General features: G+C 39.3%; 1 protein-coding gene across 2 annotated transcripts in view; it reads right to left on the bottom strand.

Annotated features, from left to right (window-relative positions):
• Window positions 1-26310, bottom strand: part of MYOM1 (myomesin 1) — an 80116-nt gene continuing 53806 nt past the window's right edge. The window contains exons 25-39 of one of the 2 annotated variants that reach the window (XM_069779095.1): window positions 22962-23098; window positions 21947-22091; window positions 21256-21315; window positions 20930-20997; window positions 20239-20352; window positions 19467-19554; window positions 18680-18718; window positions 18481-18586; window positions 16500-16663; window positions 15043-15079; window positions 14705-14727; window positions 13021-13076; window positions 7650-7865; window positions 4177-4297; window positions 1-2966 (exon numbers count right to left, since the gene is read on the bottom strand). In XM_069779095.1, the coding sequence (XP_069635196.1) occupies window positions 2758-2966; window positions 4177-4297; window positions 7650-7865; window positions 13021-13076; window positions 14705-14727; window positions 15043-15079; window positions 16500-16663; window positions 18481-18586; window positions 18680-18718; window positions 19467-19554; window positions 20239-20352; window positions 20930-20997; window positions 21256-21315; window positions 21947-22091; window positions 22962-23098 (1583 nt within the window). In that variant the 3' untranslated portion in view covers window positions 1-2757. Of the gene's footprint in view, window positions 2967-4176; window positions 4298-6849; window positions 7866-13020; window positions 13077-14704; window positions 14728-15042; window positions 15080-16499; window positions 16664-18480; window positions 18587-18679; window positions 18719-19466; window positions 19555-20238; window positions 20353-20929; window positions 20998-21255; window positions 21316-21946; window positions 22092-22961; window positions 23099-26310 lie in introns of those variants that run through there. The other variant, XM_069779096.1, reaches the window with a different exon arrangement.

The following is a 26310-nucleotide window of genomic DNA, read 5'->3' as shown; positions in this document are numbered from 1 at the left end:
TAACATAATAAACTTTAATATACTCAACAATTCTGTTTAATATTAATTTTCAACATTTTGTTATAGATTTGTGAACAACTACAGCTTAAATAATCAAAATGACAAAAATTAAGGTTTGGGGTTTTTTTAATCTTTGGTATGTTTATTTGTATATTTCATTTACCATGCATAACAACACTGTGCTCCTGGACAGCAAATAGTTTCCAGTAGAACAATACTGATGTGACTGCATTTCCATCTTTTTGAGGAACCATCCAAATTTAACAAAAAAGATCCTAAACCCTAGTGCATTATAGTTTAAATTTTTAAAAGTATTTCCAGTAGGTTTTGATTGAAATATCAGGAAAATACTGATTTTTCTTTCAGCAAAAAGCTAAGACCTGATTCTGCTACAATGACACAAAAGAGAGATCTGCCACTGGCTTCACAGTGAGCAAAATGGGCTTTGTAATCTGAGATTTGGGACATTTTTAGAACATTCTTCTGAGATCGAGCTTGTTTTCTATTAAAACTAATGAAAAGAACCCTGGTGGCATTTTGCAGGAATTGCATCAGGCTCTCAGTGGTACAATCTGTTCTATATATAATTTACACACTGCCGTTGATGTTTGTGGGAGATAGGCTCCCAACCCGAAGGAGCTGTAAGAGGTGATGGATTTTTAGAGAGGTAAGGCAGGTTGAAATAACTGCCATGGCAGAGAGGAGTTATGAGTTGTGTGAAACAACCTGCAGCTTTGCAGCGTTTTGAAAGGCCGGACTCTGTAACTCTCTGGCAGAGTGATGTAATTGCACATCTGTAGCTATTTATCGTTTTCTGTAAGTTACCTCAGAATCTACATGTATTAAGATTCTCATTTTAAAAGACTCTTACCATGGAAATGCTTCTTACTGCATTGCTGTATGGGACCTACGCTTACATCATTTGCTGTTGGGCTACTCCGGTTTTCTGCTAATTTAAACCATAATACGTAGATGTAGAACAAGATGTCACATAGAACTAAATGAAGCTCTACCCATCAAACAGTGCCTAAGTCTAGTAGGATGATTTTAGTTGTAGTTCAGTCTGTATTTTAAGTTTCTCCCCCCATGTTTTTGTGTAGCAGTCAATATTTTGGTTTGCATCCTACATCTTTCTGTCACTCAGAATGGGCCATCCAAATTATTTAAATCCTTTACCTTGTTTATAGAAATGTTATTACTCTAATTGCCTCCATATAAGCAATCTCTCTAGTATTTCTTCCCGCAGGAATCTTTCTGTTGGTTTTAGAAAGAGTTGAATAGAACCCTGCTGGAATTCTACTAGGAAGGAAATGGATTTCTTTCCATCGGAGATATCAGTGTCTCAGGTGTTACACATTTACATACTATTAAGATTGTTTTCTTATGCTAACAATTCTGTAAGGATGGATTAGAAACTGATATTTCTTGTGTTTTCAGTATTTCCACATTTGTCATAGATATAACACCCTAGAAATATCAGCGGAGTTCAGTAATCTTTCATTAATAACCCATCTGGAAAAAGCCAATGATTGAACCCTTTAAGAGTTGAAATAAATAAAAATATTTTCCTAGTAATTAAAATATCTTCTTTTTATTTCTTGTATTTAATAATTTCTGGTCACTTGAAAGTTGAACTCAGCTTGCATATTGACAAAGTAAATTCTGACCTTTATTTTTGTTGGTTTGGTTTTCAGCTTGAACTCTGCTTCTTCCAAGGTATCTTAAGCATCCACAAATGAATCACATTTTCTTATACCCTCAGTGCATAAACATGTGAATGAACACAGTAATGACTGTGAATGAGCACAGTAATGATTTAAAGCAGAGATTCTTGGTTTATATTTATTCCTCACTTACAGGGACTGTGAAACTACACTCTCTTATAAGAAACCAGTCTGATCCTAGTGAGGGGAAGAAGAGATAGTGTTGGGCTGAGTCACTGATGGGAAGGAGGACAGTAGGTTTAGCAGGTCTTGGAAGTAGAAATATTGCTGTAGCAAAAAGGGTGGAGAGGAATGAGCATGTGGGGCAGCTGATATTTTGTGGGTTAATGCTATATCCATAGTACCTCACCGTGGCCATGAGGGAATTAATGGAGAGGACTGAAAAGCAATCGTGTGAGTCTCAGTGATAAGAAATGACCAGATGTCATCCTGATCCACCTGATGAAACAGGTTTGCATGAAAGAAACTTGGATCAAAAGAAAACCTACTTATTGCCCCCCTGCATCCATTGGAGATGGCTCTGTTTCTGGACATCTTCCCCTGTGGCCAACTGGTCGTGGTGAAAAGTACAGCCCACATGGCATTAAAAGGACTGTATGTATGGTTTCCTTAAGAAAGTAAGCGGGGTCTGCCTCAAGCTGTGATGGCCTACAAATATCAATTTACAGATCCACATAACTGATATCAACATTCTTTTAGAGAGTCATAAATATGTCAGTTCTGGACAGGATTTGCTCTAATAATCTCTGCTTATCATGGACATTTTTAGTAATTAAAAATCACTTTGTCAGTACATGGATCATTATTAAGATACTTAGAAATTATTGCAGTGCAGCTAATCTGGTACTGAGACATAAGTGCCCATCTACTATGCATTTAAAGTTATGAAGTATTACAAATGTTACAAAAAAACACTAATAAACTTTTGTGTTAAAGTATCATGGCTAGTCTACCACCCATGAAATCTCAGCTTGAATTTATTATCCAGATCATAACAAGATCACATTCTTCATTCAAGAACAGCAGGTTTTACTCAAGGCTTTTTTTCCAGTGGTTTCTTTCCCTGCCTATCCAAGCTTTCTGTGGGCTGAGGAACTATTTCTGCTGCTGTTGCCTTTCCATCATTCTTTGCTGCTTGCTGGTTGTTCTTGGTATCCTTTTCTGTTTCCACAAGGGGGGTTTCATTTGGATCAGGTGTGTCTTCTGTAGCAATAATTTCTTCTACATGTGGCTTAATAAAATCTGATTTAGGAGAAGTAATGAAATGCTCAGCAACATAGAGTTATGTACAGTAAGATTTTGCTTTCACTTTGGTTATGACCTTATCATATTCTTTTCCTCTTTCCATACTCATATAAAGAGTTTCAGTATCACAAATAACACTACTGCTTTTTACAGAGCCAAAAGCAAACCTCAGTCTTTATGGTCTCTAATGAAAAAGCTTAAGGAGTAGAACCTGCAAAACATTTACAGATGGAAATAATTGTTTCTTACATAAGTCATCTCATTTACAGGACTGCTCAGAAATGTCTAGGCTACCCATACCAATAAGGCAAGAGAGGAAAGAAATGCAGTTAAATATTTGTTTTGCCTTAGGAGCAGAAAGGGGAGGGGAATAAGAGTATAAAATATTCTGTCAGCAATGATATAACATGTATACACCCTGAATACAAAGAAAAAAATACTTAGGCAAAAACATGTAAAACAGATGTTCTGGTAACGTTGGAATTTAAGCCTTATTTGGAGCCAAAATGTTCTATGTGCGGGAGTTGTAATTGTGAAGAATAAATCAATGTCCAAGCAGCAATATATATTAAGAGTCTAAAAGAACAGTAAAAATCTGTAATATACAAGAATGCTGAATCACTAGAGAGCTTTTAATTTTCCATCCTTTCTCTAAATTGGACAAAAAAATGGTCACTTATAATTCCAACTTTACCATTCAATATGGACATAAAACTAAGAGAGAATAATTGATTAATCTCAAATAGTGGCTCTACGATCAGGGTTTTCTAAAACACTTTGGCATTTAGGGTCCCTTAATTAGCAAGGCCTTTTTTGTTGTTAAGTGTCAAGCATCTAGCTACTGAAATGAGTCTCACTTTGGAAAATAACACTATCTGTGCATGTGTATCCATGCTTAGGGGGTCTTTCATCTGCATTTAGAAATTTGAAAGTGTTTATTAAGGCTTTAAAAAATTTCATCAGCCAGGTGAGCCAAGGTGAGAATTCACAGACCAGTGGAAAGGTGATTTAAAAGTGTTGATTTAAATCTCTTTCACTGAGGTTTAACCTGGCAATTCATACTTTGCATTTGTTGTTGATTAAGAGCGTACATACTGTAAACTTGATTGGGACCTGAGAAATATTGATTGGCACATACTATTAACTGCATAATGTTTAACAATTTTTTCACTGGAGTAGAAGACCACAAAGGTGAAACTGCTCTTACCTTTCTTTTCCCCTTCCTTCTGTTTGCTTGCTGTTGTTTTTTTCTTTTTAGATACAGTTACATTATTTTGATCCTGTCCTTGGACTGTGTCAGTCTGTCCTGACACAGAAATCACAATCACCTGAAGCAAAGCAAGAACAAAAAGTGCAAAAGCGAGAAATGTGGATGCATCACAAATTCAGTTTGGAACCACCATAACTGAGTCCCTGGCAGCAATACATTTAGAAGCAGCTATTACTCTAACTTTCGGGGACACATACATCTTCTAAAGCAAGGAGAAGTAGAATCCAGCCTGTTATCTGGGAGATAACCCACTTGTATTCCCTCACAGTTCTGCCAAAAGGAGGGAGGCAGGAGGACAGATTTTTGAAAATAAAGTAGTAGAAATTAACTGCTGCCAAAATGCAATCATTATTAAAAATATGCTAAGTAGTAAACATCAGTTATCAGGTATTGGCAAGAGCAACTCATATTCTTGTTTGCACTCTGGAAGATGGAAGAGGTGTGACACTTGCTTTTAAGGTGTATGTCCTGGGACCAAGATGGAGTGACCTGCTTATCATCCTTGAATTGGCTTCATCTCATACTAAGCAAAATTATCAAATAATATGATGTGAGTTCTTTAAACTCAGAAAGCTTGCTGTATCTCAAATTACAGGTATGATTATATTTTGAAAATTAAAAATTAAGCTGTTTGGTACACAGCTGTTGTGACTAAATAGTCTGAACTTTTTTTATAACAGGTATTGATTCATTAATGTACAAAATCACACACTTAAACCTTAAAATTGCAATAATGTCAAGTCTGATACTTGAGTTTTAACTATTTTAGAAGATAAGGCTGTGAGAACACATACAGTATTTACATGAAATGCTAAAAACATATTAGTTTTACATAATTCCATGTTAAAAATCCCTGTGATGTGAAATCTATACCAGTGGTACTATTCATGCATATAGTTAAGCACATGCTAAAGTGTTTTGGTAGGTCATAAATCTGATCTAAATCTGGCTGGGTTTTTTAATGTTTAAGATCATAATCATTAGCCCTTTGTAGAAACTGATAAAGAGCTATTTAAAAGTTGAAAAAATCACCACTTTCACCATTGATAACTGTGTTGAATCTGTTGTTACCTGAGCCATTAAGAATTCCCTCATGCTTCCACTTTGCCTTTAATGTTAGCCGACAGTAAAACCTCAGGTGGCAAGGGTTTAAGTGAGCATTAACTGTACAGCGCTTACTAGTGGCATCCTCACAGAAATGCCAATACTGCAGCAAAACGAGTGCCTGGGAAACAGCACTATTTCTGCAGTCACAGTAACTAAAAATGACAAGAGAAAGTATGTGAAAGGTGCACACAGATCATGCTTATACTGAAAATATATATGTTAGATCTTCAGATTTTGGTGTGAAGAATTGTGCTGTTGTGAGACTAGTAATGAAAAGGATTATTCATCTGGCACATTGCTCTCCTAATTAGGAATTGGGCTGATAACTGCTTCTGATCATATAGGATATATATTGTATCCCCTGTATATATCATACATATGTCCAGCAGGATGGACATATATGTACATTCTGTTGCTCTTCCTCAGCTAATAATAATCAGTGGCATTGTAAAATAGTTGACATGTAGTTTTTAATCTATGTTAGTGTGTTCAAAGATCTGAACTAATGTTTTTTGACTGAAACATTTTTATCTGAAAAAAACCCACATTTTTTTCTAAGTTCCAGTGAAGATTCTTTTTGTAGCTTTAAAAGATCTTGACAAAATATGTTATTTCTGACCTCCAGTGTTAAGTTTGGATGAGATTAACTGAGGTCTCTGTCTAACAAAATACCTATCTGTCCTGGTTTCAGCTGGGATGTAGTTAACTGTCTTCCTAGTAGCTGGTACAGTGCTATGTTTTGAGTTCAGTATGTGAAGAATGTTGATAACACTGATGTTTTCAGTTGTTGCTCAGTAGTGTTTAGACTATAGTCAAGGATTTTTCAGCTTCTCATGCCCAGCCAGGGCACCTGACCCAAACTGGCCAACAGTGTATTCCATACCATGGGACGTCCCATCTAGTATAGGAACTGGGAAGTGGGGGGGCAGGGATTCGCCGCTCGGGGACTGGCTGGGTGTCGGTCGGCGGGTGGTGAGCAATTGCCCTGCGCATCATTTGTACATTCCAATCCTTTTATTACTACTGTTGTCATTTTATTAGTGTTATCATTATCATTATTAGTTTCTTCTTTTCTGTTCTATTAAATCGTTCTTATCTCAACCCAGGAGTTTTACTTCTCTTCCTGATTTTCTCCCCCATCCCACTGGATGGGGGGGAGTGAGTGAGCGGCTGCGTGGTGCTTAGTTGCTGGCTGGGGTTAAACCACGACACTATCAATCACCCTTAAATCAAAATTCATGAGCAGGTCCATTGAATCGCATGAGACTACTCCTGTGCCTGAATTTGCAAAAATACCTTGTTGAGTTGAGATGTGAAGTAGTGAAGGTCTGGACAGAAAGGTGTGAAGAGATGTCATTGTGGGTTTTGTCATGAACAGTGAAGATTAACAGGGATCTAGAGGGAAGCTGCAGGTAATTACAGTGGTGAAAGCATTGAGAGACTAAGATAGTGTGCACAACTACCAGAACCGTGACTAGTAAAACAAGACACAGTGAAACGAGCTTGTGATGGAAGGAAAGACGTGAATTCAGTTTATTTGTGAATATAGAGGAGAGTTTGTACATTTTTGCAGACACACACACACACACATTAGTATTCTGGCCTCCTAAGCCTAATTTTCATTTATGTTACAGTACTTTTACCCCAATTGGGCAGATTAGACAATATTTATGGATGTAAATGACATCCATATTAAGGCCTGTCTAAGTTAACACAGCAATACAAAGGGGGCTTAATGTAGACAAAAACCAGCTCTAATTTCTCCGTGATTTAATTCTCTAACACATTCCATCTATGCTACTTTACCAAAGTTGGAACAAATCTAGCCTGCTGCTCAAAAATGCCTCAATCATTTTTCATCTTTCCATCTACCTCATCAGTTGCCTCCACTGAAATGATTCTTCACCCTTTCCATTTTTGTTGTAGGGTGAAATGCTCCAGGAATGGCATCAAATGGCATAGGGTCAAATGGTGGACCTCTGTTTACAGCTAGCATGCATTTGGCCTGGCTGAAGATGCTACAGCTAGGTTCTGTTAAGTTAGCAGTAAGATAATATTTAGGAAAGGCCCTGTTTTCCCTGGCACAATTAAGTGTATTAGAAGCAAAAGTGAAGTGAATGGAAAAATCCAAGGCTGCCTGCTAAAGCAGAAAGCCATTTACACACACAGATAATGTCAGCCTATCATCCAAAATCTCCCCATACTTCTGTTTTCTAGTCTTAAATTCACACTTTTGTTTTCTTATCTTCTTTCTTTTTCTCTTGCTCAGACTGTCTCTCTTCCTCAGGTATGAACACACTTACAGTGACGTCGCTGGTCTCTGTGCCATACTTGTTCTTCACCACAATGCTGTATTTCCCAGAGTCAAGTGTGGACACAGTAGAAATGGTAAAGCTGACGTTTTTTCCAGATTCAAATTTCAGGGTGCAATTAGCATCTGATACAAATGGTTTTTCATTCTTCAGCCATGAGACCTCTGGGGTAGGATCTCCCCAGACAGTGCAAGAAAGATTAAGTGCCTATAGAAAAAGTACAAAAGGATTATAAGTAAGACTCAGTAAATATTTGCTGTGTTTTTTGATGCCTGACTCTCCACATGTTCCAACTCCCTATTTAGCTTCCTGATTTTAGTAAATGGATGCATATCATCATCAGTAATCAATAATTTTTGTCAGTCTTCTGTATCATAAAGGAAAAGAAGGAACTCAGTTAATTCAAAACCACCATTAAAACCTTTCAATATTTTATGGACCTTCTTCTCTACTCTCATAATCATTAATAGAGCTTTCTCCATGCATATTGTTTAATATAAAATTAGATATTATCTCCATTTATATGTTAGACCTGAAATGAGAATTTGAGGAATTGTTGGATGGATTTGTTCATGTTAAGCTCACTATATATTTACCCCAGAAGTAAAGATAGTGTGCCTGCCTTTTTAAATAACTAAGAACAAAGTGCCCCTCGAATATTTTGTTTAATTTAGAATCTTTTTAAACTATGCCCTGACAGGTCTTCCAACAGACTTGAATTGTTTTATGCACTCCTGTAAAACTATTTTTAACTGAAATCAATACAGGCTTTACCTTTTCTTTGGTGTTCGTATAAGTATTTCCCTTTGATGTTGGTAATGTTCTTAAGGGCTGAATTCAGGCCCATCAGACTGAAGGAAGTATCTTCAATGCCAGAGAGTCAGTTGTTGGAGACATCACTGGCAGTTGGATACTTTCTGTAGGCTGGCAAGTCTATTGTGCACACAATGTTCAGGCCTCCTTTTTTTGTTGTCAGCTGAGAAATTAATGTTTGGGAGATACCAATACATATAAAAGATCCCCTACTCTGGTCACAGTGCCATGGGAATCTTCTCAAATGAGTTTGCAAAAGTGACTATCACATAGAGATTCAAATGTGAAAAACGTTCACATGAAACTTCAGTGGTATATAGGCCTTTCTCTGGACCTTTAATTAGGAAGGAATCTATTTATATCTAACTATCAAATAGTACATTGGTCTGAATTTAAAATGTTATTCAAAGTGGAATCTAACTTCTCAATTGGAAATTGAAGAATTTTTACTGCAGAGAAAATGGTCTTCAGTGGTTCATTAGGAATGGACTAAGTCATATGTAAGGAATGGACAAGCCTCCACTTGACTGGAATCAAGTTTCTCTTCCATTTTTTTTAAAGGCTCTTGATAAAAGCACATCAAAAGTAGAGACAACTGAAGAGCACTCACATTGTTGGCTCTATAGGCTGTCATGATAAAAATCTACTCTAAGAAATCTATTTACAGGCTGCCTTCCCTTCACCTCTCTGCTTCTTATCTGGTAGTGTGATGGTGGAAGATGGGACAGAAGAAAGACACCCAGAAGGCTGTTGAAAGGAGCAGATAGAAAAAATGGATATCTCTATAAAAATGAAAGATTTTTGTACCTCTGAGAACAAAATAAAAAACAAATAAATCCCATGTGCTCTAAGGACCAAAGTGAGAATAAAAGGGAGGGGGGATTCTTTCCTCCATCAACAACACATAATTCTTGGTACTGAAGGAAAGGCAAATTCCAAGTGAGAGGTTGGCATGGTGGAAATGGCCATGCAAGTTATGGCACAGTGGAAATGGCCTCTATCTGACTTCCTGCAGCACCTACAGCTGGTGACTGTGTGGGGCTGCTGACTGCCTTCTTTCGTAGCCCACTGGTGTGAACGTGAATGTGGTTTTGATTGTCATATCAGTCCATCTTTTTGAAAAACAAGGGGAAAACAATAGGTTTTACATCTCCCCCCCCCCCCCCCCCCCTTATCTCTCTTGATACAAACATGCCCTCAGCCTCAGCCAGGCATTGCATATGGGTCCCTTCAGGTGCTCAGTATTTCTTTATTGTCTTCTGATTCTCTAGCAAGCAAGAGATCACCACCAAGTGGCCCCAGCTGCCACTCCAAGATGCTAATGAGCTGACATCCATGTCCAGACAGCTCTATAAGTGGCATCATGCAAACCTTGCGTATTTGAAGTGGTGTCAGTACTCCTTAATTCAAAGAGATTCAAGCAGCAGTGATGACTTTTTTGTCCTTCTAAATCATTCCTTAAAATAGCCGTGTTTTGCTTAACCTTGCATCACTAGCTCCTGTTTGACATCAGTGCTCCTCTTGATGTTCCCAACTCTTATTATTTATTTTCCAGCTACTAATGTGCAGAGATATATCTTATCATTCACTATGTAGATGGTGAGGTCTTTGGTTTTCTGGAAGGTAATTCCATAATTATGGAGCCTTAGCCAAGGAGAAGTGATTGGCCACTGCAACTGCACCTATCTGTTTCAGATTTTCTGTTCTTTGGGCAGGAGATTGCCTTTGCTCATGTATATCTTTATTACTCACTGAAACCCCTGATTATAATGCTGTATTCAACCTGAAATCCTTATCCTGGTAAAAAAAGTGTGTCCTGTACTCTGGTGGGGAAGATGCACCTTTCCCTTCAAGATAATCCCCCTTTTCCAGTAGTTGTCTGGCTCTGATGATTGTCTGGGGCAGGGGTGTGGGGAAAAGGACTGGAAACCTGTCTAGATCTTGTGGTTAGTGAATGAAATTTATCAGGAAATCTGATCTATCTGAAAAATGCTGGGTGAGTAAATCCCATCTCTTTGAGCCGTATCTCAGTATTTCAGAGCTCCACACAGAAGTTCCCACAACAAGTCCACACCTGGGGCATTGAGGCATCTGCACTTGGAGCAACCAGCAGCTGCAAGTCCAGACTCTTTGTGCTCCCCCATTACCTTTTCTGCCTTTCACTGCAGGTTATCATGAGTCAGGTAGTACATGTGGCAGAGGGAAATGGGTCATTGTATTTCAAGTATTGCTGTTCCTCTTGCATATTAGCACAAACTCACATTCATGGGTGGTTTGGGCTAAGATGCCAGTGAGTGAATTGAAGCAGCTCAATCAGGGGAACCTGGTCACTTCTTTCAGCCTGCCTATGAGAGCACCTACCCCTGCCAAAAGTGTAGAATGGGGAGTTGGTGGGCAGAAAGATGTAACATGTTGCTTCTAGGTCTGAAAGTGCCCATCTGTCAGAATCCTAAGCCTCTCCTTTTAAAAATAAAACCCCCTTACTCACTTACAGGCCTTCATTAAAACAGACACTTAGGTTAATTTGGCCAGCTGTACACAAAACTTATGCTAGTATTCTCTGTCAGATCAAATTCCTCCCTAACATGAACTGACACTTAGCCTTTTCCAATTGTATCACGCTGCTGAAGAGCATTTATGTGTATCAGTGGAAGCCTCTTGGACCATCTGGAAGACTGTTTGATTAACACTGGGTAAACACTGGTTCATTTGTTCTCACACATATCCTTCAGATCACATGTAAAAAGCTAATAAATAGCATCACAGTCACAGTGTTTTTAAGTTTGAGATATGCGTATGCTTGGAAGTTCAATCTAGGTATACCAATCTGTTCATATAACTTTGTAGTTGTGGCTGCACTGGTATTCAGAATCAAAGCTTGCAATTGCCAGTCCTCTGCTACCTCATTTACTGTTTTTCAAAATCCTTGATGATTGTGCAATTTGCATGAATTACACAACAGAGAACTGCATTCCCCTCTCTCCAGCATATATGCAAACAACAGACAGATCAGCCAATACCACCCGAACAAGCAGTTTTCCCTGATCACTCTCTGTCCTACTTCATTTCTTGAAACGACCATCTACTGAATCTAGAAACATAAGGTCAAGGATATTTGTCTTGAGTTCTGGGAGTTTTTCAGTCACTTATTCAAACATTACAAATGTCCTTACTGTCAAGGACAATGTGCGTCTGGGTAAGATTTTGCAACCTATTTTTTACAAACTCCCTTTTTATAAACACTACACATTTTGCTTCAGTGAGCTCATACTCGACTTCATATCAACTCTCTTTTGGCAGAAAGCTTAAAACTGTTAATAACCATGCAAATTTATCCCCTGCCAAAGCAATATGAGAATCTCATCTCCAAGCACAAGCACTATTAGCTGAGAATCTGCAAATTCTTTGTTTCTTTGTGTCTTCTACCTACAGTTACAATGCCCATTTGAGCGCTTCTTACTTGTACAGCATTTCCCAAACTGCTAAATCCTTTAGTGAAAGGTTTGACAAAATGTTATTTCATATTTTAATGCCAACATACTTAATTTTCACAGAACTGCTGCAGTCTGCTATCTGTTGGCTATGCTATATCTCGCGTTGTTAAGCAATTCAGACCAAGATTTTAGATTCTTAACACTTCTGTTCAGCTTATAATCAAATACTTTTAACCCAGCTGACCTACTGCCAGATAAAGCCAGAAATATCAGGAAGCTGCCTTGCTGTACTTGTCATGTTACAGGTATTCAGTGACATTCATGTGCCCTATTTCAATGTTCACATACACTGTAAAGAGGAACTGGCTAGTGGCAGACCAGCGGGAAGTGAAGAGCAGGCACCTCTTGGTCTCAGTACTATTAAGCAGCAACTTGTAGAAGCAGTGCACTGGGAAAAGGTTGTGAGATTGAGAACTGACTTTCTGGGTCATCTGTTCTGTGCTGAAACATTGATGTAGCTGTGTTCCTCTGGGAGTGCCTTGCAATAATCTTTCAGCTAAACTCTGCTAATATAATCCAGTGTAACACCAGTGACTTCTTTTGAATTCCTTCTTATTTACCCTGATGAAATAGAGAAAAGTTTGTCCTTTTGTCTGGATGACAATTGAGTTGTTATGGTTTACTACTTTCACATCATTTAAAAGCCAGCCTTGATAGGTGTGACTGTCTTGCCACATTGCAAGGAAGTTAACTGCAAAAGACATAGAATGACTAGCTATCTTGTAAAAAAGGAATTAAGCTTCCCTGATACCCTGTTACAAAAAAATCTGTGAAACCTGTGCATGAATTTTTAAAGAGCTGGTTATATAAGGAGTTTTAGTCTCAAGTCACATTGTCATCTCACTTTTAGCTAATGCTTAAGAAAAGACACTGCCCTGAATACATAAACCCATCTGTGCAAGATAGTTGAATTATGTAGAGAAGGCAAGGGATAGATAAATAATGTAGCAGATTTTAAAGACAGCATCTTTAAAAAAAAGGTGAATATTTTCCCATCATTGAAAGGCATTCAAGCTGTTGGGCTGTTGTGTAAATCTTCAGTTAATTTACTGTACCTTGCCCTCCTGGATGGTGACAACATCAGGCAAACCTCCAAGTACCCGTGCACGATCTGGAAATAAATAAGCATAATTTTCTTTAGTGTCTCAAAATCAACTGTGTCCCAGATTCTGTTTCCCCTCTAGTTCTTTCCTTTTATCTTATTTATGTACAACTTGCCTCTGATATCTGGGCTAGCAGAGAACTATTCGCATTCTTAGCACACCATTTGGACTTTAAAAAATGTTGAAATCCCAGCAAAAGATGTGTTAATAGCTGGTGTCAGTCACTTACAGAGGGGAATTAAAGTACATGTGCTGTGTCCTGCAGGTTTTGCCATCAATTCAGTGTTGCTTCTGAGTGTACCAAAAAAATCTGAATTTTTGAGATCTGTTGTTCTAAATTTTTAGTGTTGTAAACTAAAAATGTTGTGTTTCCAAAAGGAAATGAAAGACGCCTAATGAAGTGGTGGAGATTAGTTTTGATCTAGATACAAAGACAGACTTCAGTCTCAGTGACAGCAGTGAAATTCCACCCCTTTGTACATATTGGGGGTGTAAATGAGATCAATACCTGGTCTAATTTTAAGCTCAGAGTCCCATAGGAGTCTTACACAAATACAAATAAGCTGACCACATGCGGGCTTTGGTGCACTTATTCTGGAATATGGGTTTTGTTCGTTATACATCTTGGTGGAGCCTGGCAGAGGAAGGAAATGACTATACAGAATGTTTCCCTCTAATGTATTCTGTAAAAGATGTGCTCTGGAGCACAGAGGTAACCTTATGAGACCAGGAACGGGACTGTGTTATGTCAAGTAACATGGTAGTCCCTTATGAATGGGGTCCAGGGTTAGAAATGAAATGCCCAGGGCATGGCTATTACTGATCCCTTTGCGCTGTCTCAGCTGGGATATGTAGGGATCACTGTATGTATCCAAGCCCTGCTCTGTTTGGAGTATACATCCAGGAGGAGTTAGCTCAGATCTTTCTACACATTTTTCTCCAATAACTTTTCAAATGCCAGTTCTGCCCCCTCATTTTTATACAGGTCTGAAAGTCATCTGCAGTGGGAGAACTTTGTGATGTGTTACATTTTTTCCATGCATTTTTCTGTAAACAGGGAGAATATTGAGCTTAATAATTCAAGTTGAATTCTAATGACTTATTCCATAAGTAATTAATACATACTTTTGTTTTAGTTGCTATGTTGGAATTGACACACAGGCAAAAGTATGAGGAGATTCAGGGATCTGTCTTTAAGCAATGCAAAAGCTACTGTTGCTTTCTTACTCATTTCTGTATGTAATGCAGAATCATTTGACATTTTAGATAGTTCATAACTAGCCAAGTGATTTCCTCCATCTTTAAAAACAAAGTGATTTGTGCAGAGAGATATCTCAGCAATAAAGCTAATTTTTAGAGAAGGCTAACTGGTAATGAGAACAGGAGCATAGACAGGAAAAATCAACATAACCCATAACTATAATGTGTTTAGCTGCAATGTGCACCAATGTTAAATCACTAAAAGGTCACTCTCCTTGCTTCTCCTTGGTGTAAGGACAAACTCGTTTTAGAATGAGCACACACAGACACCCACATGTATACATGCCCTCCCTGTCTCAACACACAACATTCCTGGAGAGGAAGAAAACCTTCATAAGCAGTTTATTGCAACCATTGTCAAAGAGGGCCCACTTACTTTTCTCTGCAATCGCAGCTTGCCTGGAGTTGAAAGAGACAAAAAGAAAGACCAATTTCAGTTAAGGTTTACTCAGAGTGATTGAAAAATAGCTTATCTTTTTAACTGCCTTTAATCTGTTAAGGAAAATCTCTCATATCATTTGGTAATACTGCTTTTTCTTTGTTACCTAACTGTTATATAGGAGTTACACCAAAGAAGTCACATGCAAAACTCCTACAGGCTTCTGTAGGACTAGGATTTGTTTCATAGGATATAGTTAGCTCCAGCACAAAACAAAAAAATATTGTTATTATTTTATGGCTGCCATTACTGTATTTAGATGGCATAATACTTACTTTAATCTCTGGAACTCAGCAAAGGCTTCATCAAATGCTTTGTAAAGAGAAAAGTTGATTTTAAAGGTAGCTTCAGAGATAAATCATCACATTAAAATTTAAAATGTAGAAATAAATTTAAAATGTAGACATTATTAAAGAAATATCAATGGATGCATGCATGTATATTGTGTAAGTCCTAAAATGCTGAATGGTTCAACTAATAAAGGCCATCTTGTATATGGCAGATATTATATATACATATGAACACATAAACACACTTTTTTTTCTTCTAAAAGTCAGGCTTCAAGACAGAGAGATAGCAGGAGAGCAATAGGCTGAAATAATTACACAAAGCCAAGGAAGAAACCCACAATACACCACCTAAATGATAGCTTACGGCAGTGGTCTCCCAAACTCTTTTGATCGTACAGCCCTATCTAAAATTTTTTGAGCATGCACCCCCAATATATGTATATTTATTTACAAATTATGTAGATGTACTACTGAAGTTCTCATATTTTCTTCCCACACCCCAGCAGGTCACCTTGCATGCACCCCACTTCAGAGACCACTGGCTTATGGAATACAAGAGATCTGTTTTTTCCAAGTGCTTTTTACATCTGCTCTGAAGCATCACACTGATGGCCATGAACAAACCAAATAGCAAACTGTTATCTCCTTTGTAAATTCAGGCTAAGCTACCATCATATGGGAGGTCAACCTCTCCCGCTTTGAAAGGGAAGAAGAAATCTCTTTTCTCAGAAGGTGGAGATAGAGTACAGTAGGAGCAACGTGGAGATGATTATAAGGTTAGTGCCCTTACACAGAGCTTGCAGACCCAAACTGAAGCTTTAGGCATAGGAAGAGCTGGGGATGGAAACTCAGCAGTTTGGAAGGAGTTAATCTGTTCCCTAGGATCTGAGAGGTCTCTCAGAGTAAAAGCTTCCAACAGTCAATCCAAATAATCTTAGCTGTTCCCCTAACAGTCCTTCATAGTGTTCATGAAAGGTCTTGACATCTCTGAAGAATAAGGAGCCCTATTATATCCATCAAAGAAATACAGTAGGAAAGTAGCAGAACAAACTTGTCCCTCACTTCCTTCTCCAAATATTACTTGGAAGGGAGAGAGACAAAAGGCATTCAGTGCTACAACTTGTATTTAAAACTGCCAATCAATGCCAGCAACACAAGGGGGTTTGTAAGATAGCTCAGAAACTGGGCTGACATCTCAGTAGGCAAACTGTAAGCGGGTATTTGGAATAGGAAAAAGCCATTCGTAATTTATGACCTGAGAGCACAGGTTGGGGAAAACAAATTGCACTGTCCCCACAAACACTGCCAGGCTGCTGGGTACACACACAGACCCTACAACCCAATGGGTAACAGGACTGTAGCAACATCCTGCTGTAGATGCTCCTACCCTGCCACAGTGTAATGCCCACACACAGGTGATGTTAGCAGAGGGAAAGGCCTACCTTGTCCAGAAAGATCCACTGTCTTCTTGTGTCCTGTTTTACCATCAAAGAGTTCCATTGTGTATTTGCCTTTGTCCTGTGGAGTTGGCTCATTGATCTGCAACCAGATCTGCTCCCCGGTGACACCAGTCTTCACTCGGTCTGTAAACCTAATCTGGGTATCGCTGAAAAATACAAAACAATGTTACCCTTTCGTTTTACTGGAGTATAAATGGGATTTGCTCATGTTGAGTCACTGAGTACATCTGCAGTTACTAAATGATTTCCAAGGTGCTATGGTATGCCACCATATTATGAAACTTTTGAAGTCAAATTCTTGCTAAAGCTGTGGGCCACTGGGGCAGAATAGGTATGACAGCCTTTCCCTGTTCGAGGTCTAGCTCTCCTCAAACCTTGCAGAAAGGTTATGCATCTTAGTTGATGACCTGGGCCGTAGAAGATTTATACAAATTTAAAAGCCAGATCTCTGAAGGGTAATCCATGCATCCTCAAATGTTTATGTTCTCTTTTTAGCATAGGTTTATTTCTGCTTGAGCGAAACAGAACTATAAAGGACTGTACCTACAAAAATCCATGCTTCCGTCACAAATGGTGTTTGCCCAGTTGGAATGTTTTCTGGTGCTCTGCTATGCTTTGGCATTTACGATTAAACATACTGTGACATAAGTATATCTTCTTCCACAGAAAATATCAATTTCTCACCTCTCTAGCTAAACAGTTAATTGCCCTGGATAAGGCAAAAGATATTTGTCAAATAAGCTACTCATTTTATTTTTATCTTTAAACTGATAACTTCAAATATACTGGAGGGACAAAGAACATTTTTTCTAGATTAATTTGATGTGCTTCAAGATAAAACTAGTTTCTAAAAATTAAATAGAGAAAAGAGAGAGAAAGAAAGAAAGAAAAAAGAAAGAAAGAAAAAGAAAGAAAGAAAAAAGAAAGAAAGAAAAAGAAAGAAAGAAAAATTTGAGAGGGGAAAACCCCCCAGAATACTTCATATTCACTTATAGTCTTGAAATACTTAGGACTCCTGGTGATACCAGGTCAAAATGGGTGCCAAGAAACAGGAAAACCTCAAACTGCTTTCATTTCTCTGACAGGGTTGCTGGTTAGCATCAGTGTCAATTACAGCCAGACTGCTACAGCACATCCCAGGTATTCTGTGCCTCATGAGTTTTATTGAGATATCAGTAATTCAGATTCCATCCTAAAGACTAACTACTACCATGTCCACAGGAAGTGAAACAGCAAGAATAGTAATAATAGATTTGAAGCCATCTAAGTTGTTTACTTCTCTGGGTTTTCCAGTGCATGCTGTGTTTGTGCTGGCTGAGAATTCAAAGCTGTCTCATGGATTTGGATATGCAACTCCCAATAATTTTATGGGGAGCTGAGCATTCAAATTCTTTTTAAAAATCTCAGTTCTTCTGTCTGTCTTAGTTAGGTTCGTAGCGCTCACAGGAGGGGCTGTCTGGATTTTACAGCTGCGGGCACACGCTGGAACTTGCTTTCCCTCCTAAACATGAACCCATGCATTAAGACGACGTGCCTGCTTGTCCCAGTTCCCGTGAACTGCAGCTTCTAGACAAGCAGACCTCCAAACCCGTGGTGCTGGCCTCTTTTAAATCTTGTTGGTCTCTCAGGTTGTATTTGCATCGCTCCTTAAAACTAATTCAGGGAAAGATGCAGCTCCCATCCAGGAGGTGGGGAGTGCTCTGAAGCAACACAGCCCTGACAGCATCCCATGGCATGGGACTATCTGTCTCATGAGGGCAACGACAGGAGGGCCCTGCACCACCAACACCTGACTCTAGTACTAGTTTCGTGTGGATGTAATTTGCTGAAACTAACTCATGTGAAGAAGGACTCATGAGAGATGAGAAGAAACCTGGGCCTTGTCTCTCTCATATATCCAGGTTCTTTCTGAGTCTATAAAAACAAAATTGCACTGACTTTTGCAAAGCTTTTGCGTACTTACTTGTGCATCCATCCTACTCTCAGATCTTCCACATAATAAGTAACATAGGAGTACAGTCTGATACCCTCAGCTGTGCTCTGGATTTTCAGGTCTGTGGCAGATAAAGCTGAAAGAAGAGCACATGGTTTTATGCAGCCATGCAGCCATTCACTGAGTGTCACAATGGGTCATTCATTTGAAAAGAGAATTAAGTGCTTACCAATCCTTCTGCATACTTCATTCATCAGATCTGCAAAAGCTGTGGAAATAAAATCCAGAGACTAAGACTCTGTGTCTGCAGCTGAAACACAGTCAATAATAGGACAAGTACTGGCTCTGAAATATTCTCCCCAGTAGGCTTGAAAAGAAATCGGACCTACCTTATAAAGCATATTAGAAATCTAAGTGATGCAGAAATATAGTCTGTTATTCCACTATTTCCAGACTTTATTTAACTGCAGCCTTGATGAACACTACTGCAGCTGAACAGAACTTTTTTTTTTTTTTTTAATTACACTGTTCAGTTGGAATGCTAACCTATCTATATACATTCTATTGGATAGGATTTTTCTTAATTTGCTTGGAAATGTAAGTGAGATTTTAAAAATATGGTAATCACAATGAGCGGAAAGGCCCCTAAATAAATGAATGGCAAAACATAATAAAAATGTGAAATCTTTTAAAGTTATCTAGTTCTATAATTTCTTTCTATACTGGTAGACTTACACTACTGATGGCCCCCTGAGGAAACCTGTTATCATTTTGCTTAGTGTTAGTCATTGTATTCTCCCAAACTTATGCAGAATCCAGATGCAATGAGCTGTATTCAAACATTATTTGAATGGAAAAAATCTCAGTTTTTCTAATGAGATGATCTTGTATACAGGAGGAACAAAGCCACAGGAAGGTGGCACATGCAGTTGCCGGTACTACCCTGAACCCGCTTGCAGGTGAGCAGTCAGGCTGTCAGCTGGTGTGGCTGACAGTATGCAGAAAGTGACTCTGACCTGTGTCCTTAAGCTTTAGCTCACTGGAGTCCTTTCCTCTGTCGTCCTTCAGTATGACTTCATAAGTGCCAGCATCTTTCTTAGAAAACTGCAATATTGTAACAGTAAAACCAGTTTTCAGAACAGTTACTGTAGAAAAATCTAGATCTTACTCCTGAACCCAGCTGATGTCCCATTCCCATCCCCAGGGAGGTGCCTAATGCCCAGGGCTGGGGCTGCCCCAGTGCCCCCCCGGCTGCCCTGATCCTGGCTGGGGCAGTGGAACAGGCCTTGGCTGGGGGGTCCTGGCCTGGAGCTGTGGGGGGGCCCCCGGCCCTAGGGGGCCTGACTCTTCTTCCCTTCCTCAGCCAAAGAACTGAGAGCAAAGAGATGAAGTGGTGAATGCAGGTGTCCCCCCAGGGTCTGCAGCAAGGCTGGGTATGGACCAGACCTCTCTGGTGACTCTGAGAGGGAGCTCCTCTGAAAGCCTGAGTGACAAGCGCTTTCCAAATGCCATTTGAAACATAAATGTGGTCTCATTCTGTTGTTAAACTGACATGTAAAGGAAGTGTCAAGCTTATTATCTCTTCTGTCATCATTTCCTGAAAATCTGAACAAGCAGTTATAGATAGACATTTGCTTTAGCTAAAACACAGACGCCTCATGAGTTTTTGCATTTTTAAAACCCACTTCCTTTTTTGATTGTTTTGCTGAAATATCAGATTAGATTGTAGCATTCATCTGAATTCGTAACACTAACTTCAGCTGAGGGCTAGCAAGGACAGTCACTCACCTCTGATATCAGCAGAGTACACACGCCATCTTTGAAGTCATGTTCTTCATCTACCATTATCTCCCTGTCGTCTTTGTACCATACAATGTGTGTTTCCTTCTTAATATTAGCCACCTAAGATGGATGAAAAACCACATCGTAATTATTCTCTTCATTTGAGCAGGGGAACTTAGTGTCACATGGGTTAGCCTGTTCAAGTCTCTCACAAAAGAACAGCAAGCTTTACAACTTGATCTCAGCAAGTTATTGCAGACCTCCATTTTAAAATGAGGGATGCAAGAGGGAAAACAGCAGGGATGAAAAGAGAGAGAAGAGGACTGCCAACAGCTTCAAGGAGCCCAGGGAACCAGTGGATCCTGCCCAAGGGATTTCTACACACATAAACCAGCCAAAAATGAGAAAGTCCCAGGTTTTACAAAGACTTATCATTCCTATTCAGGTGCCTTTTCCTGGGTGGGTGGCTGACGGACCTGAAGAAAAAAGTTCAAGTTATTTTCCAAGGTATTTTGTTGCATGCAATGAGCAGTTGCCCCAGCATGATTAGCCTTCAGAGGCTCTGTCGCTATCCAATATGCAATTGGGACTACAAAAGCAAAGCGCATGTCTTTAGTCCCCTCCCACCCTCTCCATCTAAGTAGTGGTAGGTCAAAGTGCTTTGAACATTGCACTCAATGGTTTCCTTGCCCCTTACCTTACATTTCAACAGCACATTACAGTCATCGGTAACTTCCCATCCCAGTTTATCCACAAAATGAGGACCTGTTTAAAATGACAGATGTATTTTTAAAGGTCACATCAATGGTATTCATGATACAAATGAGACAAATGTGTTGTTCTTGACAAGAATACTGTTATATTTTAATGTGGTTTTTATTTTTCCTATTTCTCTTTCAGAAGGTAAGCAACCATGTAACAGGACAAAACCCATCTTTTTCAAATTAACATATATAAACATAAACAAACTCTTAACAGACTAACTAACACATCTGTGATTCTTATAAATATCCATATTATCACCTTGTTTCCTGTGCCACTCTTTTCTTTGGAAATCTGCTTCATCCTGCAGCTTCTTGAATACTAGGAATTAAAACCAGCAAGATATACAAGGTTAAACATCATTTGCCATTTTTACGGTACTGAATGTCACTGTAACAGTTAGGTGCAACTCTGTCCCTTGGAGGTCACTGAGAATCCTGCCATAGGGTCAGATTTTCACTGCACTTTTCGAAGTGTCAGAAGCTGATTATGGCTAACCCAGCTTTCCTAGCTGCTTGCAGTCATCAAGAGTTTAATGTGTCATGTCTGATGAAGTGTAATCCCCAATCATACAGCTACTTTCTGTTCTCAGTAGGAAGGCAAATGAGCGGCAGCAGAGTCAGCAAGCTGCTCAAGCTCTAAGAGGTGCAGCTACTTGTTCCTGGTGGAATGGGCAATTTTTTTTACATGGGAAATTTTCATTCCACCTGTAGAAAAACAAACCATGACAGGCTGCAATATTTTACAATTCTATAACAATTCCCCTTCCTCCCAGCACTTTAAAAATTCCAGTTCACACACATGGCTTTTCCTATATGAGGCGGGCAAGCACTGTGACATGAAAAACCACTGGAACATCTATTGGTATTGAAAACAGTGGAAAGTGAAGATGACAACTGAGGTAACTGCGGTAAAATTTTTCCAGCCTACTGCATAATATAGATTAGCTTACCATCACCAATGAGGACAAGGCTGGATTGATTGGTTGCTTTTCCATCCTGCAGTTGGAAAGTGTAAGTCCCTTCATCCTTGTCCTCAAGTTTATCCATAATCATTTCAACAAGGCCGGTCTTCTGGTCCACCTTCATTTTATATTTCTTCAGGAATGGAAAGGAAAGCAAAAAATAATGGATATCAGCATCAGAAAATATTTGTCAAATGTTATATGGTATCGTTAGGTGAAATTCTGTTTTCTTTATTCAGATTCCCACTATCTCTAGCTCCAGCTCTAAACATATAACCAAATAAATAGGAAATCTGTTAAAGGTGAAGCCTATTTACTGATGCTATAAAAGCATGTGACATGCCTGTTGTATGGTGAGTACTGTGCTCTTTTTCATTAGAAAGGTTTAGATTTGCATCTATTCAGAATAACGCTTTCTTTGAGGATTATTATATTTTTATAAGGTTTTATGTAGAATGTTCCGTCTCTGCCTTCTACCTGATATCAGTGTTGAACACAAGCATGCCATATCATGTCTTTGGGAGTAACAAGTTCTGCTTCTGGAAACAACCACTTGGGAATTTTCCCTTGGTGTTGTAAATTCCTCTAAACAGTAGAGAGAGGTGAGAACCAAGCATAAGGGTATGCTATGGCCATAGATGAAGGAGATAGATAGGATGAATCTGGGCTACTGCAGTGACTCCTTGAAGACCAACCTAGCTGCTTACCTGGGACTGCCTTATTGCAGGAACTCCTATGGTCCCCTCTAGTTAACAGAACACATTGTACTCACAAAGGTGGCAGAAGTAATTCAACTCCACTTTTAAACTGCATCCAGTAGAATTCATCTGGAGTTCAGAACTATGGACAAAATCTTTCTAATGATGCTTTCAATGACATACATTATTTCTCATGAAAATGCGTTAGTGTGGAACACTAGTTGGAAGTATATTTGAGACAGAGATATTAATACTCATTGGTACTCATAAAAATACAAGCGCATGTAAGCAATGAAAAGGCTTACCTCTCCATTGAAAATCTCTTTATCATTAAATATAAAGTTGGCCTTTGCATTACCAGACAGTTTTTCAGCTTGCAACCAGAATCTCACTTCTCCTTTTTCCAAAATTTCCACTGCCAACTCAGAGGCAAGTGGGACAGCTACGAAGAAGAAAGAAAAGAATGAAGCATATACATTGCCTGTGCCCCAACAACTATTTTCTTCTACAATCAAAAACCCACTTCTTCCTTCATAGTTGGATACTGTATGCAAGGTAACTAGTTTATGATAGCTCTTCACAGACACAGAATGCCTCTCCGCCTACATATACGTGGGATGACAGACAAGATTTAATCTGTTGAGCCTTCAATCACTAGGTCTGTACAGACTGGAAGTGTTCAGGATTTGAGTTATGCTCCATTCTAATACAAAGCTCTTTCAAAGGTAAACTGCAAGTATCTCTGCAGCATGATGTGAGTCTGTATGGCGCAGACCCGTGTTTAATGAGTTGCCTGACAATATTACTGTAAGACAGTGAACTGACTCAGTGGAAAAAACCCACAAAAAACCCCAAGCACGAAGCCAGATCAGAAAGCCAGCTGCTGAGCTGCAGGTTGGGAGATTTTTGTAAGCACTCTGATCCTTTGCTGAGTAGGAACCTCCATCTCCAGAATTTACCAAGTATCACAATACACCCTCAATCTCCCCAGTACATTTTGTTTACTTACGAATAATGGAAATCCCCCACATATAAACCAATTCCGTGTGTTAGCAGGAAAAAAAAAACACGTAAAGGGTACTATACGTTGGTAATATTAGTCTTTTTCAATTTTCCTTGTTCTTGTTAGTAAAAATCCTCAGCTTGCTTTCACTTTAACTTTTTGTTAAGATATTTTAATCAGCAACATTAAACATGAGCATTTAGACTCTGGTATTGGGGCATACTGCTCATTTTATTGGCTTCCATAATTTTTAGCTGTCTTAGTGGATGCTCAGATTCTCAACAAAAATCGTACTCTGGGGAATACGTATGCTCTATGTGAACTCTCCCCAGTCTCCACTTTCACAGCAGTGTAAAGTCTGCATTGCTAGGGTGTAACATGGAACAGCTGAGGACAGTGTACAAATACATTGCAAAATGCTTGATGATATAGTCTGGTGATAGTGCAAAGACACACCTCCTCCCATACAAATCCCACGGCAGGGTTGTTTCTTTAGCTCCTTGTATGCAAAGGCACAGCTACAGCAGGAGAGGACTGGGACTGCCGCAGTGTCTAATTTCTCTCATCCTTCTGTTTGCACTGTCCTAAATGACTGGGGTGCCCTCTGGAGCAGAGCTGCCGTCCCACCCCACTACCAAACAAAGTTAGGGGGTGAGCCCCCCCCCCCCCCCCCCGTGTCTTCCTTTCCCACGCTCAGCCCTTCCTCACACCTACACCTTCCCACACCCACATGTATGCTTGTGGTGCCTGAGTGGCACAGGACCTGTCTCTGGTGAAAATAACAGGAAAAAAAGAGAATTATGAAAAAGACACAGGCTTAACCAGAGGGAGGAAAGCCTGGAGGGACAGCATTACCACAAGGGAACAGGGCAAAGAACAACTCTGCAAGAGTGTGCCCCAGCAGTGCAAATGGTCTGTGTGAAGCTTCCTCACCCAGCACATCACTTTGCTTGAAAGAAACAGAAGGAATCTCAGGTCTTGCATAATTTTTCAAAACAAAGTGACTGAAATGCTGCCAGTGGAAGCAAAAGGGAGAGGGTGTGAATAGACATCAGGTTGCACTGCTTTTGTTTCACTGTCAGCTCTACAGCAATTTTAACCCCCCACTTGATTTGCATGTAATTACCTATGAATAACTTTAGACTAACATGGAAGAGAGGAAAGTATCTCAGAAGCTCTTAAATAAAGGGCTGAAAGGATGCAAAAATATTCTTTCTTGGGAAAAGGCCATTCACCCCTCAGCCCAAAGGATCTGGACGAATCTGCGTTACAGTCCTCCACAAGCAAAAGTCTTACTTTAAAATAATATTTCCATAGGCACCAACTGACAGCTACTTTAAGCATTTTCCAGCCATCGTGCTTACAAGGTTTTACATCCTATTTGTATAACACCACAAATTACCGCAAGCACTTGACAGGGAGTCCTTGGGCAGTTGCTAAATTGACGATTTGGAACAGTTTATTTTTACCTAGCACCAATACACTATTGTGCCCACATGTAGTTGTGTTCTGTAAGGCTGCATTATTCAAGCAACCTATTTTCCCATGGAGTTATTGGCTGCAGATGTTTCTAAGCAGAAGTTACAATTAAATGCAGTTCAGAATTACAGACAAAGCAACGTCCTAGAGCCGATGTCAAATCAGAAATGCCTAGCAACTGATTTTTTTTTTTAAGAATTTGGGTAATCCTCAAACAGATTATCTGGAGATATGACTAAGGTTTCATGCTGATCCATAGGAGCTCATTTTTATTTTTCTAACCTCATAGGCATAGCCAGATCAATCTCAATCCCTATTTGTAATTTTTTTATTTTTTTTTTAGTGTCCACAGGGCCTAGAGTGGCCAAAGCAAGTAAGACAGTTTCCTCCTTAAGGATACATTCTGCAGTGATCTGCCTTTTTGCCTGTGCCTCCTGGAAGCTCATGCACAACTAGAAGTGTACTGTTACCCAATACAATGCAAAAAAGAATACACGATCTGTGTCCTGAGGAGCTTAGTTTGTGAAATTAGTTATGAACACAGAGCATGGAAAAGCACTCAGAAGAGAAGGATCGAGGCAAGCAAGGACATGTGACAATAGCAAGATTTTGTGATAACTAACTTTCAGCGTGAAGATAGGAGGAAAGAACTAGGAGGAGCAGGAGTAAACAAGGGTATGCTTGGGCTGGCATTAACCTGTCAAAAGGTAATACAATATGTTGGGAAGTGTAGAGCTGATATGGAAAACACACAGAAAGAAATGAAAAAGAGAGATGATGTGGGCAAAAAGACAGGCCATTTCCGCAGCCAAGTTTTGACTGGGCTGAGAGGCGTGATGTCTCCTGAGTTGGCAGAGATGCCAGCAGCGCATGCACAAAGCTGAAGATGTTAAAACATAGGCAAGAGTTCTAGTGCCTGGAATGAAAAAGAAGAGAATGTAGTGGGAGAAGATGAGACCAAGTTTAGGTCTCGTCTCATTGCATGTAATAGATTCATTATACAATCCAATTTTTTTTTTCCCAATTATTCAAGTTACAGTCCAATGAAAATAACCAAGTTGTGCTACTACCAGGATATCACAAAGGTATAGGAGGTCTGTGGAGTTGCAAAAATGCCATCCCAAGCAGCAGGAAGGATGTTCATATTGTCAAGTGTTACAGCAAAGAGGGAG

Source organism: Haliaeetus albicilla, chromosome 3 (genome assembly GCF_947461875.1).
Source record: "Haliaeetus albicilla chromosome 3, bHalAlb1.1, whole genome shotgun sequence".
Taxonomy (NCBI): Eukaryota; Metazoa; Chordata; class Aves; order Accipitriformes; family Accipitridae; genus Haliaeetus; species Haliaeetus albicilla.
The sequence above is the reverse complement of the archived record's forward strand: the minus strand, read 5'-3'. Positions and strand labels throughout refer to the sequence as shown.